Genomic DNA, 13,255 nt, shown 5'->3' with positions numbered 1-13,255 from the left:
AGCGTTTCAGGAGTGGGATTAGGTTGGTGGTTAAAGAAAGCCCTGTTACGGGTACCTTCTAACATGGCTCTGGCGAGAGAGTAGAGTGAGACGTGAACGAGGCTGTGGTGGACACTGGCTGGACAGGACGCTGAGGAGACCTGGAGTGCGAGGACCTCCTGGGCAGTCTCAGCCCCCCTGGCCTGGCCCTCGTCCTGGAAACACTGCCCAGTCGCACTCCCGGGCAGTGGTCTGGCCCACCCGTCACTGTGTTCTGCAAGCGTGGGTGATGAAGGGAATCTCTATCTTCACTTTTTTTAGTTGTAAAATAAATAGAAGTCTTAAGTTTTGAAAAGAGAGATCTCCCTGGTAATTTTAACCCCGCCTAACAGATTTAGCACGTCTCACTGGACACGTTGCCATACACAGGATTAGCACGGCACTATGATTTCTTTGATGAACCTGTGATAGGCAGTGGCTTTCTGTCCCCTTTGCTACATCTTGACCATTCAAAGCACAGTGATCAATCGTGCATACCTGCTCTGCCCTTGTGTGACTTACACTGGATCGTGAGAACTCCTTCCATCTGATTAGTGCCCAGACAGATGGCAACAGGTAGAGTGAGCAGATCATGGGGGACAGCGTGGCTGTGGCAGCTGGGGTGACTGGCCCCCACTGGTCTTTGCCAAGGCTGGGCAAGGTCAGCTGAGTTTACAGTAGGTGGATGACTTCTAGACTTGAGACAGGGCTATTTAAAGGAACGTGACACTGAGCCAAAAATCCAGCCCTGCAGAGCGGCTCCACAGAGAGGCCCCTGTTTCCGTCACTGGGACCTATTTCTGTGGGCAGAGCAATACTCGCGACTGCTGCCAGGGAACGACCAGTGTTTTTCATTATGAAATAGCGCAAGTATTACCAAGTGTGACAGCTGTTACACCAACATCTGCATGGCACTTGGTAGAGCATTATCTATAGCAAAGGCAGAGTGCAACAACGGCTGTATCACAATATCGATATTACAAGAATGACAATTCTGGTTATATCTGCTATGCTTGTGTTCGATACGATTATGTTATAATGTGGCATATAAAATCATCATAAATATATTTATATACTATACAAATGCATATTTGTATGTTCTATAACAACATGTACCATGCTATTCTGCCAGGGCTCTCACATAATTCCCTCGGCAGCAGCTTGGGCTCAGGCTCCTCCCCACCCTGTGGTGCCCGCTTTGCTGTAACAGAGCTTAAGCTGGCACTGGGCTGACCGAGTTCCTCAAGAGAGGAATCCGTGAGTGACCTGACACCAGTGGGTCTAACCAAGCACTCACCTCCACAGCAAATTATAGCAGCCACGAAAAGGGAAATGTCACTGTCATCCAGCTCCAGTGCGTTGAACTTCATGGCGAAATCAAACTTGGGCTCCATGATGTCACAGAATGGTTTTCTCAGGTTTTTCAGGAATTCCCGTGTTATGAAGCCATTGCCATATGCCACCAGCATTCCATCTTTGTTCATCAGGGAGGACAGCATTGTGAATATGGCCTCATAAACGCCATATTTGAGCAAAGTGACTTGGTCATTCAAGTCCAAGTTTGCAAAGCCTGGGATGGCCTTGGCGAACTCCGTCAGCTCCGTGACAGTCTCCACTGACATGCACTGGCAGCAGTGGAAGATGCGGACCTCGGCCTCCTTGTTCTGGATGCCGTTGGCCACCATCTTGGCCACAAGCGTCTTCTCAGCCATGCACAACGTCTCCATGTCATGGATGACAAAAGGCTGAAAAGAGACTAAAGTCAGGCAGGCAAGTCATGACGAGCTATCCAAGTGCTAAGTGATGGTGTAACTAAGTGCTCTTAGTTACGGTAAACTGATGAGGAGCTACTGTGTCCAAGACACCACGCTGGGTGCTACGGAGAGTTTAAAGTATAGTTGATAGTCCTCAGCCTTAGAAAACTCCAAAATTAGCTGGAAAAAATATGACATTAATAGGGAACAAAAACATAACTCAGTAAGATGGTAACTGTCATTGCCTGACATTGGGTAGGGATTTCACTGGTAAGAAACTGAAGTACTGAGTTTTATAATATTCCCTGAACTCCTAAGTTCTATTGCAGCAGCGTCAAGGAATTATGCTAATTCTTAATTTTACCATTTTATGAACTCTAAAGGTAACCATCATTATTCAACACTGTTGAATGATAAATTTGGCATTTAATTGTATACTGGTAGAAAGTTGGATCTGGGTAGAAATAACAAATGAGCATTGTTAAAACTCTTTAGGGCTGGAGTGGCTTCTGCCTCAGAGTTCCCTTGTTCCTCGCAGTCCGTAAGACTGTGAGTTTCACCTCGGCAGGCTGCGCTGTGGACCAAGGCCGGAACCTCCTGCCATCTCCCTCCATGTTGCCCTACCACTTGGATCTACAAAGATGCTGGTGGTTTCAGCTATGCCACTACTAGGCATGTATCCAAAGGAAATTAAATCAGCATGTCCAAGAGACTCTTGCATTGCCGAATTTATTAACGACACTATTCACAACAGCCAAGATACGGGATCAGCCAAGGTGTCCATCGACGGATGAATGAATAAAGAAAATGTGGTATATCCATGTAATGGAATATCATTCAGCGAGAGGAAGAGTGAACTCCCATCATTTGCAGCAACATGGCGGTCATTATACTAAGGGAGTGAGCCAGACACAGAAAGACGAATCCTGCATGTTCCCACTTGGAAGCTGAAAGAGTTGATCTCAAAGAAGCAGAGAGTAGACCAGTGGCTACCAGAGGCTGGGGACAGCAGGGGGAGGGCAACAGAGGGAGTTCTGATTCCAGGTGTCGAAGTTCAGCCAGCGAGAGGGAGGAGTCAGGGTTCTGCTGCACGTTCTGTCTGCAGCTCTTGTCACACATTTGGTGACGGGTTAGAGGGGAGGAGTTCGAGGGTCCTAACACAGTGAATGGTACTAGTTAAGCAGGTGGGAGTGCTGAGTACTCTGACTTGATCATCATACATTCTGTGCAGGTGCTGAATCATCAAGCTGTACCCCATGAATATGTGCAGTTTTAAAAAGAAGTTCAAAGAGTTCCAGCGGTGGAAGCAGAGATAGTTAGCCATGTTATCTGCATGGGGTTAAATGTCTGGTGGGGCTGAGAACAGGCTTGAGCCAGCTGCTAGCCAAAATTCACATCTGTGTGCCAAGCAGAAGAAACAATGGCACCTGAGGAATCTGACTTACAGCATGCACACAGGCACACATGCCACGTCACTAAGGAAGTGGTGGCAGGCATCGTTTCTGGTCCCTCCTGGCACACTGAAGCACAGAGCAGAGGCACCTCTGTACACCCCTGACTCCACACCCGGCCCTGCGGCCTGATGTGCTCCCCATTTCTGGGCTGTCAAGAGCACTGCCAGGAGCTGCATTGTTAAACCTCAGTTAGGGCTGCTGGGTATGCCTGGTACGGCATACCTGGATGGGCTGGGCGCAGAGGCTGCCTGTGGTTCAAGCAGAACTGGAATTTATAGCATAGCGCTGGACAAAAACCTGCTTCCACCCTGAGGAAAGGTGGCCCTAACCATGACCTGTGGGTGAGAACATTCTCAGCACAAAATTCAAAGCAGCCAGGTGCAGTGGTGCACACCTTTCATCCCAGCTACCCAGGAGACTGAGGCAGGAGGACCATGAGTGTGAGACCAACCTGGGTCACTCGGCAAGACCCCGTCTCAAAAACGAAAAAAATGAAAGCCAACTTTCCAAATATCTAAAATCTGAATAAGGATGACAAAACAGTCTCTTTCCAAAGACTTTAAACAAAGGCCGATGGGTGTGTGCCATGGCTCACACCTGTAATCCCAGTGACTCAGGAGGCTGAGGCAGGAGGATCACGCATTTGGGGCTAGCCTGAGCAACCTAATGAAATCCTATCTCAAAAAAATAAAAAAGGGCTGGGGATGCGATTCAGTGGTAAAATGCCTCTAGGTTCAGTCCCCAGTATTGGAAGAAAAAAAAAAAAATCAGACCAGATAACCATTGTTTTGGAAAAAATTTGGGCACGGTTATGCTTCACACCAAAAAACTGAAGCACAGATTTAAACAGTGAACCTTCACAGGGTGGACAAGAGAAACACAGTGGGCCCTCTGTATCTGTGGGGTCTGCATTCTGCATGCAGATTCCACCAACCAATCTTGGATCAAATTTTTTTTATTTAAATCGTGTCTGTATATGTACAAGCTTTTTTTCTTTTTGGCAGTGCTGGGGATGGAACTCAGGGCCTTGCCCATGCTAGTCAAGTGCTTTGCCACTGAGCTACACCCTCAAACCCAGCCATTTATTTTCTTGTCATCAGTCCCTAAATGATATGACATAACAACTACTTCCACGGCATTTACACTGTATCAGGCATTAGAAATCCTTTAGAGATGATCCAAAGTATACAGGAGGATGTGCCTAAGTTCTCTGCACATTCTACCCTATCTTAAATAAGGGTCTCGGGCACCCCTGGATTTTAGCGTCCATGGGCTTGCTGGACCCAGTCAGTCCTCCACAAATACAGAGGGAAGACTGTATTTTTGAAGGATAAATGGGAATATTCTCTCAATTACAGAAAAATACACCAGTAGGCCACTTTGACTTTATTCAAATAATTGTCTTTTTCTTTCATTTTTCTTTTGGTGGCCCTGAGGCTTGAACCCTGGGTCTCATGCATGCTAGGGAAGCACTCTACCATGGAGCTGCATCCCTGGCCCATAATTATTTTTTTCTAAAGTACATTCAGCAAATATAAAGGTGATGAATAAGTAAAGTAGTTCTATGGTTTAAAAGAATTAGAGAAATACTGAGTGAAGTACTGGGTCCGGCGAGTCTGCACCATGGCAAACGTGTACCATGACTTCCAGAATGAGGCTAGGGCGAGTGGAGGCTGGGGTCCGAGCTTGGGTGATGGGGAGGAGGAGGATGGAGACTTTTTTTAGTGGGTAGAGCATCTCATAGGACCAACGAAAGCCCAGCTACACAACTTTTGTGATCTGAGGTAGCAGAGTAAAAATGTGGGCCCTACTGAGAAGGGATCAAGACCTCAGATAGGGCTGGGGTCGCGGCTCGGGTGGAGCACTGCCCAGCACATGCAAGGCACTGGGTTCCATCCTTAGCACCACATCGAAGTAAATAATAAAATAAAGCTATGAAATAAAATTATACATGAAAGATGGCCACAGTCAGCCCTGGAGAGTGAAGCCAGCAAGTAAAGCCAGCCCTGGACCAGCACTATGTGGACAGACGGTCGTGAATGGAGAATGGAGACGCAAGCTAATGCTGTCTTGATTTGTTTTTATAATACCATCACTTGGTTTCCAGAAAGCAGGCCTCATTTTACAGCGAAATTGGAAACCATTTGAATGGAAAAACTAGTGCTAACATTGAGAAACAAACTTGGGAAGAGAAACTGTGCTGAAACTCACTTGAAAATCTGCCAAGTGTATCGATAAACATTTTTGTAAGGTGCTCTTTAAAATCCATGCATCTTTTGCTTTAACTCTGAAATGAGATTTTTTTTGTACAAGAGACTGAACCCAGGGGTACTTACCAAGGGGCCACAGTCCCAGTTCCCTCAACACCTTTTTCTTTTCTTTTCTTTTTTTTTTTTTTTGAGACAGGGTCTCGCTAAGTCCTTAGGGCCTCTCTAAGTTGCTGAGGCTGGCTCTGAACTTTCCATCCTCCTGCTTCAGCCTCCTGAGCAGCTGGGATTACAGGGGTGTGCCACTGTGCCTGGCTGTAATGTGCTTTTTATACTGAAGTCTGAGTAGGAACAGATCCGACATTATAGCCTGTCATTTCAATAAAGCACACTGTAGATTTTGGACAGCAGGAGACAGAAAGTGCCAATTTCCCCTAAATTACTCTGTGGCAAGACCAGAAAGTGCCCCTACTTGACCCAGCATTGTCCTTGCTCACACATGTCTGGGTTCCATGGTGCCCAAAGACAGCACTCACAAGAACGAATTTCTGAAGTGTACTTAGACATTGAACAATTAGGCCACTGTGGTCTGTTAGGAAAAAATTAAATGTGAATCCTTGGTAGAACTGCTTGGGGTGAAACAGAAGCTCTTGGTTATGCTTGCCTATAAATTTCCATACACAGTGTAGAACATCAGGTTTTTCAATAGGAAGATGCCTTAAGTGGAAGGTTCTGGTGTTCATTAGATTGAAATGCAACAGTACTGGGCTGAGGTGTAGGTGAGTGGCACGTGTGAGGTCCTGGGTTCCAGCCCCAGCACTCAAAAAAAATGTGCTGGTACATCATCATCGCCTCGTACTGCACATTTCCAGTCTAAGTACTTATGCAGAGGGATTATCTGGTTGGTTTCACCACTTCTCAAAAGGTGCAGCCAGCTCCCCAAACCTAAGCAGGTGTGTGCGCGTGTGTGCGCGTGCATGCCTGAGTGTGCGCGTGCAGCAGCTCACTAGCAGGCGCACGCCTGTGGGCAGCAGGAGGTGGTCCACTGCCCCAAGCCTCCTCGTCCCCCTCGTCCTCTCACATCCTGCAGCCACCTGGGATCTTAGAAGCTGCTGGAATGCCACGGAGGAGACCCTTGTTCCCTCTAGCCCCTCGGCCCTCAAGTCAAGGGGCAACGAGTTTCCCTCCACTCTGGGCCCCTTGCTAAGGGTCCTAACCATTTTCTGGTCCAGGGATCTGAAACCTCAGGGGCTGAAACCAGTCCCAGGTCCAGACAGAAGCAGAAGTTCTCACGGAACTTCTCATCCCCTTCCCTCAGCTAAAACCCACCTTTCCCCAAAGCAGGGTGACCTCCCTGCAGCCGCCTCCCTCTGCCAGCAGTGTCCTGCCTCCAGGCCCCAAGCCAGCAGGGGCTTTGCTCAGTGACTGGTCTTCACAGATGCACACAGGATGCTCTGAGTCCCGTTTCTAGAAAACCAGAGGGTGCCTTTAATGTGCAATCTGTCCAGCAGCTACATGTCCCCATTAAGTTTGGAATGGTTTAGGGCCAAGTGCTGGTCAGAGCTTAGGAGGGAGCCTGTGGCTGCTCCTGCCCCAGCAGCTCTGAGGAAGGCGAGGCGGCCTGCACTGACGGCCCAGTGCCTACATTTCCCGGCACACAAGTGGTATTTGTCCTGGTTGTGCAAATTAGTCAGTGACTGGTCTAACTCATTGCTCCTCCTGAAGCGGAAGCAGAAATGAAGGCCGCCGAGGGCTTCAGGCCTGAGCTGGTGAGCCTCTCTCCTGCTCTGCTGAGCGGGAGGGCAGTGGTGAGGTCGCCTCGAGAAGGAGCCTGACAGAGAGGGACGGGGTGAACGTCGGCTCTCCCCAGCAGAGTTCCCGCCAACAGATGGAACTACTTTCTAAATCACAAGACAGAGACTGTGGCCTCCCAGGCCTCTGGCAGGGACAAAACCAGAACTCTGGGAAGAAACTCGGGCTTTGTGTCCTGGTGGAGGGCACCCTGCCAGTCAGGCCTCTCCCAGGCTGGGCGCAGATGGAGGCGTGGAGGAGCCTCACGTTGGAGGCATGGAGCTCCGGGAAGCCTGCCAGCAGCTGGGCAGGAGGGCGGTGGCTAGGCTCCAACATGCAGGACCCATGGTGGGAGGCGACCCTGGTCTGGAGCTGACAGTGTGGTCAAGTGCAACCAGTGACCCACAGCGGGATGTTGCTTCTAAGCTGGCCATGGAGGTGTGTGGGCAGGAGTAGGCCTCTGGCTCTTTGCCAGCGAACCCCAATCTAGACCGTAACCTAGAGTGTCTTTCCTGTGTCAGTGTCCTCGAGTCCGACACCCCAGCTCGGGCCGAGGGCAGGGAATTCCTCATGGAACTTGGGATCTTGGTGGAGAGGTGCAGAGGAAGCCATGGATCAAATTAGTAAGTATCAAGGATCAGTATTTTGTTAAGAGTAAAAGCGACTTTTATGTTTGCTTTAAATTCTTAAAATTCAAGGGAGAAATGTAAGATAAGAAACGTAAGTTTCCGTCCTCCTAATCTGGGGCTCTCTCAGTCATCTCTGGGACAGAAATGCGAAGTTAAAGGCTACTACCTCCACTTCATCCTGCGATCCAGAAAGGGGCCACCTGTTGTGGTGTTTGCTGGAAACTTCTAACATCTCTCGTCCTATTTAATTGGAGATTGCACTGAAGAATTAAAAGACTCAGTAAAAGAGAAGTTTGGCTTGTTCATGAAAGTAAGCAGCTTGTGAAATCCTTCATTTTACTGTGACTAAACATTCCAGTTTGTAACTCCCTATGAGGAATGTTTCAAGGTATCATTAGCACAAACCAAACCTGTCCTAGTGTGCTCACAGGGCAGAACGATGTGTGCACCCCCTGGACCAGCCCCCTGTGGAGGCTGCTGGGGTGCCACTCCTGACATGGAGACGGGGGTGGGGCAGGATCATCTAGCTGTCCCTGAGAAGGTCCAGAACTGTCCACAAAGGCAGTCAAGTTTCTGTTAACAAATGGGTCTTTCTAGGGCTTCCTCACTTCAGGGAGGGACGGCAGGAGGTGTTGGGTCGGGGGAAGGTGGAGGCTAGTGGGGCCAGTTTTAGGGGAAAAGATGCAAGAGCATGTTTTTGAATGAGAAGTAGACAGGAGTAGAAAATGTTCATTTCCTGGCCTTAAATAGGGATTTAAAAAAAATGCACGTAAGAAACAGCCCTGGGCAGGCATGGTGGAGCACACCTGTAATTCTAGCAGCTCAGGAGGCTGAGGGAGGAAGATCACAAGTCTGAGGCCAGCCTGGGCAACTGAGCAAGACCCTCAGCAAATAAGTGAGACCCTGTTTCAACATAAAAGACGAGAGGGGCTGGATGTGGCCCAGTGGGTATGTGCCCCTGGCAAGCTGCATGTCAGTCTGGGAATGAACCGTCCACATTACCCCCCCTTTCATTTGCCTTTGGGATAAATACCATTTTCCCAACACTGAGGTTTCCTGGGTCCCCCCATGCGCCAGTCGAGGCGTTGCCAGGGGAACGCTTGAGACTACCCAAGGGCAGCAAGGGCACCTACTGGGTTGTGTCCGGTCTTCCCCGCGAGGATGACCCGGGCTTTGACCTTGCTCATGTGGAAGTTCCTCAGGTAGGCCTCGTAGATGCTCTTGGCCAGAGACCTGAGGTCTGCGGTCTCGGAGTCTGCTGCTTCGTGCTCACAGGTGAGGATCTCCGCTTTCAGCCTCGCTTTCTCAGATCTCGGCATTCGTCCGAAACGAATCGCTGGGGTGGGGAGTGGGACAACAGGAAGGAAGTGAGCAATGTGGGGAGGAAGGCAGGCCAGCACCAGGGCAGGGGAGGGGCCAGCAGCTCCAGGGGCTGCCCGTGAAGGGACGCAGGGCCCGCCCGCTGCCACTGCCCCATGGCCTCCCACCAGGGAGAGAGGAAATCACCAGCCTCCAGAATTCTAGCTTTTTTTTTTTTTTTAATAATAAAGGTTCAAATAAAAGCTAACACCATCTCTCGTGGCACTGGCAGGACTGCCGAGTGTCCTTGGGTGGCGTGACCGTCATGGTGGGGGCGAAGGCGAGCTGGCAGAGGAGCCCGGGGGCCTTCCCTCTGCACGGAGTCGGCACCCACATGAGCCACTCCTTTAAATCTACCCTCACGTGGGAGCGCTGTTGAGACGGCACCTGGCTGAAGCTGAACACCATGAGACCCGTGGCATGCATGGCACATGCCCAGTGGGAGAGGCCCTCCTGCCACCCTGGTGAGACCGTCTTGCCACTTGGGGCTGCAGGACCCTGGGGCGCCCGCCCAGCACCGCTCCACACGCCTACTTTCTCAGGTCTCCTGGGTACAGGATGACTCGGGCCTGTGTGTTCCCGCACACCCCGCAACACCTAGTCCATTCCCACCGAGGAACGGAATGCTGTGCGGCAGCCTTACCTACCGTTGTGCGACATCCCGACTGACAGGCACTTGTGGAAGCGGCAGTACTGGCACTTGTTCCGATTCTTCTTCTGAATCCTGCAGCTGCGGTCACACTTGTCGTACACCAGCTTCAGCCGGATGGTCCTCCGGAAGAAACCCTGCGAGGCGGGTGCCAGGTGCGTTAAGGAGGTGGCCCGCGGGCTGCGCACCCCGCCCTGCGCCCGCGGTCTCCTTTTAGAGGAGCTATGTTTAGAGACGGTCTTCTTAGAAGTCTCCCACAACTGGGGCAGGCGGAAACATTTAGATTTGCATTGAACTTGAAATGAAAAAGAATAGACAAGGCAGAATTCAAAGTGACTTCAAAATGTCCCCATGGGACTGGGGGGTCTAGGGCAGCTTTCCAGTCGCTCAGCCCTGCTCCATGAACACACAAGGCACCGCTCCCTCCAGGTCTGTTCACCTGCGAGCAACTAAGCTTCCTAAGAGAAATTAACTCTAGGAGAAAAACCACCAATGAAAGGAAGACGGACACTTGTAAACTCTTCTCTTGATCCATAAAAACATTTCAACTTCCTCAGTAAGAAACGATCTTACTCCTGAGTTCCAAAAGTGCCAGAACTAAGCAAAAGCAGTCCAGTCGTGGCCTGAGGGAATGGCCGGCCACAGGTGGCTTGTGTGGAAGCACAGATCCGAAAACTTGGGAAGGGGTTTATTTTGGGTTTGGGCCCTTTTCTTCTGGCTGCTGCTAGGTTGTCTGTCCCTATGTCTGACGCTGGGTTTCCCTGAACTGTGTGGGAGGGGCCGGCAACTCCCTGGGGAACAGGAGGGGAGGCTGATGTCTTCCCTGACCTCCTTAGACAGACAGATAAAGCGGAATGATGAGAGAAGGTGTGGGATTCTAAAAGGAAGCGGGGAGGAAGCTCTGGTGTCTGTGACACCCTGGCTCTGTGGCCTGTTCTCCCGTGGACTGGGCCTGAGACCAGGCCTGGCTCGGGGCAGAAGATCAGTATTTCAAGAATGCAGGTCCAGGGGAGGCCACAACATCTCCCAAAAGTCGGCAGACACTCCAGCGCATGCGGTGAAGGGGGACTTCTGCCTTTAACCGAACGGGAGACGTCTAAAGCTCCCATACATCAGGTGCGCAGAGTACCGAACCTGAGAATCCCAAAAGGATGCGATGCTTCAGCAGCCTGAAGGATGTGGCAGGGAAGGGTCCTTCCGGAAGGGCTACTGGTCCAGGGACAGGCTGCTGGACCACAGGGCCTGCCTCATGTTCTCCTGGCCCTGATCACGTCCGTCTGGCTAAGATATGCATAGGGTACAGCTGGCTCCAAGGGAGAGGTCCCCTACATGCAGGGGGGAACTGCCAGGGGCTCAGGAGGCAGAGGAGCTGACCCTAGGAACTGTCCTCCTGGGTCAGACACTGGGGAGGCCTGAACACTGGACTCCTGGGATTGCCAGCCCCTCATCTGCTACACAGGAGCAAAAGCCTTACCTGGCCTAACCTGAGGGTCAACAGGTAAATGGGCAGACACGTTCCACATTAAAGTTGATTTTCTTTTCAAGGACACACTTATCTCAGTTATAAACTACAGTAGAGCAATCTGGACTCTCTGAAAAGAGAAGTCAACCTGTCACCAGGGTCAGTTCCCCTCCGTGCCTTTTTGCACATCTCTCAGCACAGACATCTATGTCTGAGACAAAATCAGGCCACCCTTGTCCTTGCCCAGTGCCACTGTACCTTGCAGCCTTCACAGGCGTGGACCCCATAGTGGTAGCCTGAGGCCTTGTCCCCACAGATCCTACACTCAATGTTCAGTGTGCCACTGGGAGACTCATCCACGCTGCCAGGAACCACAGGGTAACTAACCGAAGAGGGACTGGAAGCTGGAGAGAGGGTGTCTGCAGGAAGAAGAAAGCGTGTGAACCTTCTGGGTGTCACGCCCTGTGGAAGCCGGGCTCTTCTGCAGCTGAGACACTCCGCGTTGTGGCGTAAGCTCAAGCAGCCATCCATCCTGAGCTGGCCCTGCGCTGGGCCACACCCTTCTCTGCCCCCTGAGGACCACGGTGCTGGGCCCAGAAGCCGCTGTGCTCTTGCTGGCACCTGCTGAACTGTGCCCTGGGCTGCAGAGCAGCAAGGTGGCCTGCTGGGCCTCCACCTGCAGGCTCCTCATGCCCCTGCAGAACTCCTTCCTTCCGGTTCTTCTGTAACTGTTAACGTAGGAAACGGGAGCGGAACACAGGATAAAAACCCACACAGGCAATACCAAGAACATAACCCACAGGAGACAAATGAAGTAAGCTGGAATTTATGAAGCTAAAAACTTCTGTTAAGAAAATGAAAAACAAACCACAGTCGGGGAGAAAGTATTTGCAAATCCCCTCTGAGAAGAGACTTATATAGCCAAGATACACAGAGAAGTCGTAAGACTCAGAAACAAGAAAGCAAGCAACTCAATTAAAATGGGCAAAAGAGGGCTGGGGCTGTGGCTCGGTGGTAGAGCACTTGCCTAGCATGTGTGAGGCACTGGGTTCACGTCTCAGCACCATGTAGAAATAAACAAAGGTCTATTGACAACTGAAAAAAATATTTTAAAAAAAACAGCAAAAGATCTGAAGAGACACTTCATCAAAGAAGCTGGACGGGTGCCAGTGAGCACATAAAGGGAGGCTTCACGGCACCTGCCACCAGGGGACCGAGAGCCAAGCAGCCATGGTGCCTCACGGCACACCCACCAGGCCGACGAAGACTCTAGAAGCCTAACGACGGCGAGCCCTGGCGAGGACTGGAGCAGCGGGTGCCGCTCACTGCGGGGGTGGCCTGGAGGAGGCTAGGGCAGCTGGGCAGTTCTCTTACAGTGGGCGCTGCACTTCTCGGTACTCGCCCAACCGATTTGGAAAGCGTGTCCACACAGAGAACCACACATGAATGTATTCATTTTATGTTATGTTTTCACTACTGGGGAGGCAAATGCTCTGCCACTACATCTCCAGCCCCTTTACTTTTTTTTGAGACAGGGTCTCACTAAGTTGCCTAGGCTGGTCTGGAACTTGTGATCTTCCTGCCTCAGCCCCACAAGTACCTAGGATTTAGGCAGGTGCCACCATGCCTGGCTAGATTTATTTTTTTATTTTTATTTTTTAGTTGTAAATGGACACAATACCTTTATTTTATTTATTTTTATGTGGTGCTGAGGATTGAACCCAGTGCCTCACACATGCTAGACAAGTGCTCTACCCCTGAGCCACAATCACAGCCCCTGGCTAGCTTTATTCTTAATTCCAAAAATGGGAAGCAACCAAGATGTCCTTCAACAGGTGAAGAGGTATACTGCCGTACATCCATACGACGGAACACCGTTTGCATAAGAAGACAGGCGCTATGCCATCGTGGGAAGATGCAGGTGCATGATGT

General features: G+C 50.6%; 1 protein-coding gene across 6 annotated transcripts in view; it reads right to left on the bottom strand.

Annotated features, from left to right (window-relative positions):
- PPARA (peroxisome proliferator activated receptor alpha) overlaps nt 1-13,255 on the bottom strand; it is a gene marked incomplete at its 5' end in the record, with an annotated part of 57,766 nt that overhangs the window by 2,015 nt on the left and 42,496 nt on the right. For all 6 annotated transcript variants that reach the window (XM_079142582.1, XM_079142583.1, XM_079142584.1 and 3 more), the window contains 4 exons: nt 1,316-1,763; nt 8,987-9,189; nt 9,860-9,998; nt 11,582-11,742. In XM_079142582.1, coding sequence (XP_078998708.1) covers nt 1,316-1,763; nt 8,987-9,189; nt 9,860-9,998; nt 11,582-11,742 — 951 coding nt within the window. The remainder of the gene's footprint in view (nt 1-1,315; nt 1,764-8,986; nt 9,190-9,859; nt 9,999-11,581; nt 11,743-13,255) is intronic.

This window comes from Sciurus vulgaris, assembly GCF_902686455.1.
Source record: "Sciurus vulgaris genome assembly, chromosome: 5".
Classification (NCBI taxonomy): Eukaryota; Metazoa; Chordata; class Mammalia; order Rodentia; family Sciuridae; genus Sciurus; species Sciurus vulgaris.
This window is presented reverse-complemented; position numbering and strand designations above follow the sequence as displayed.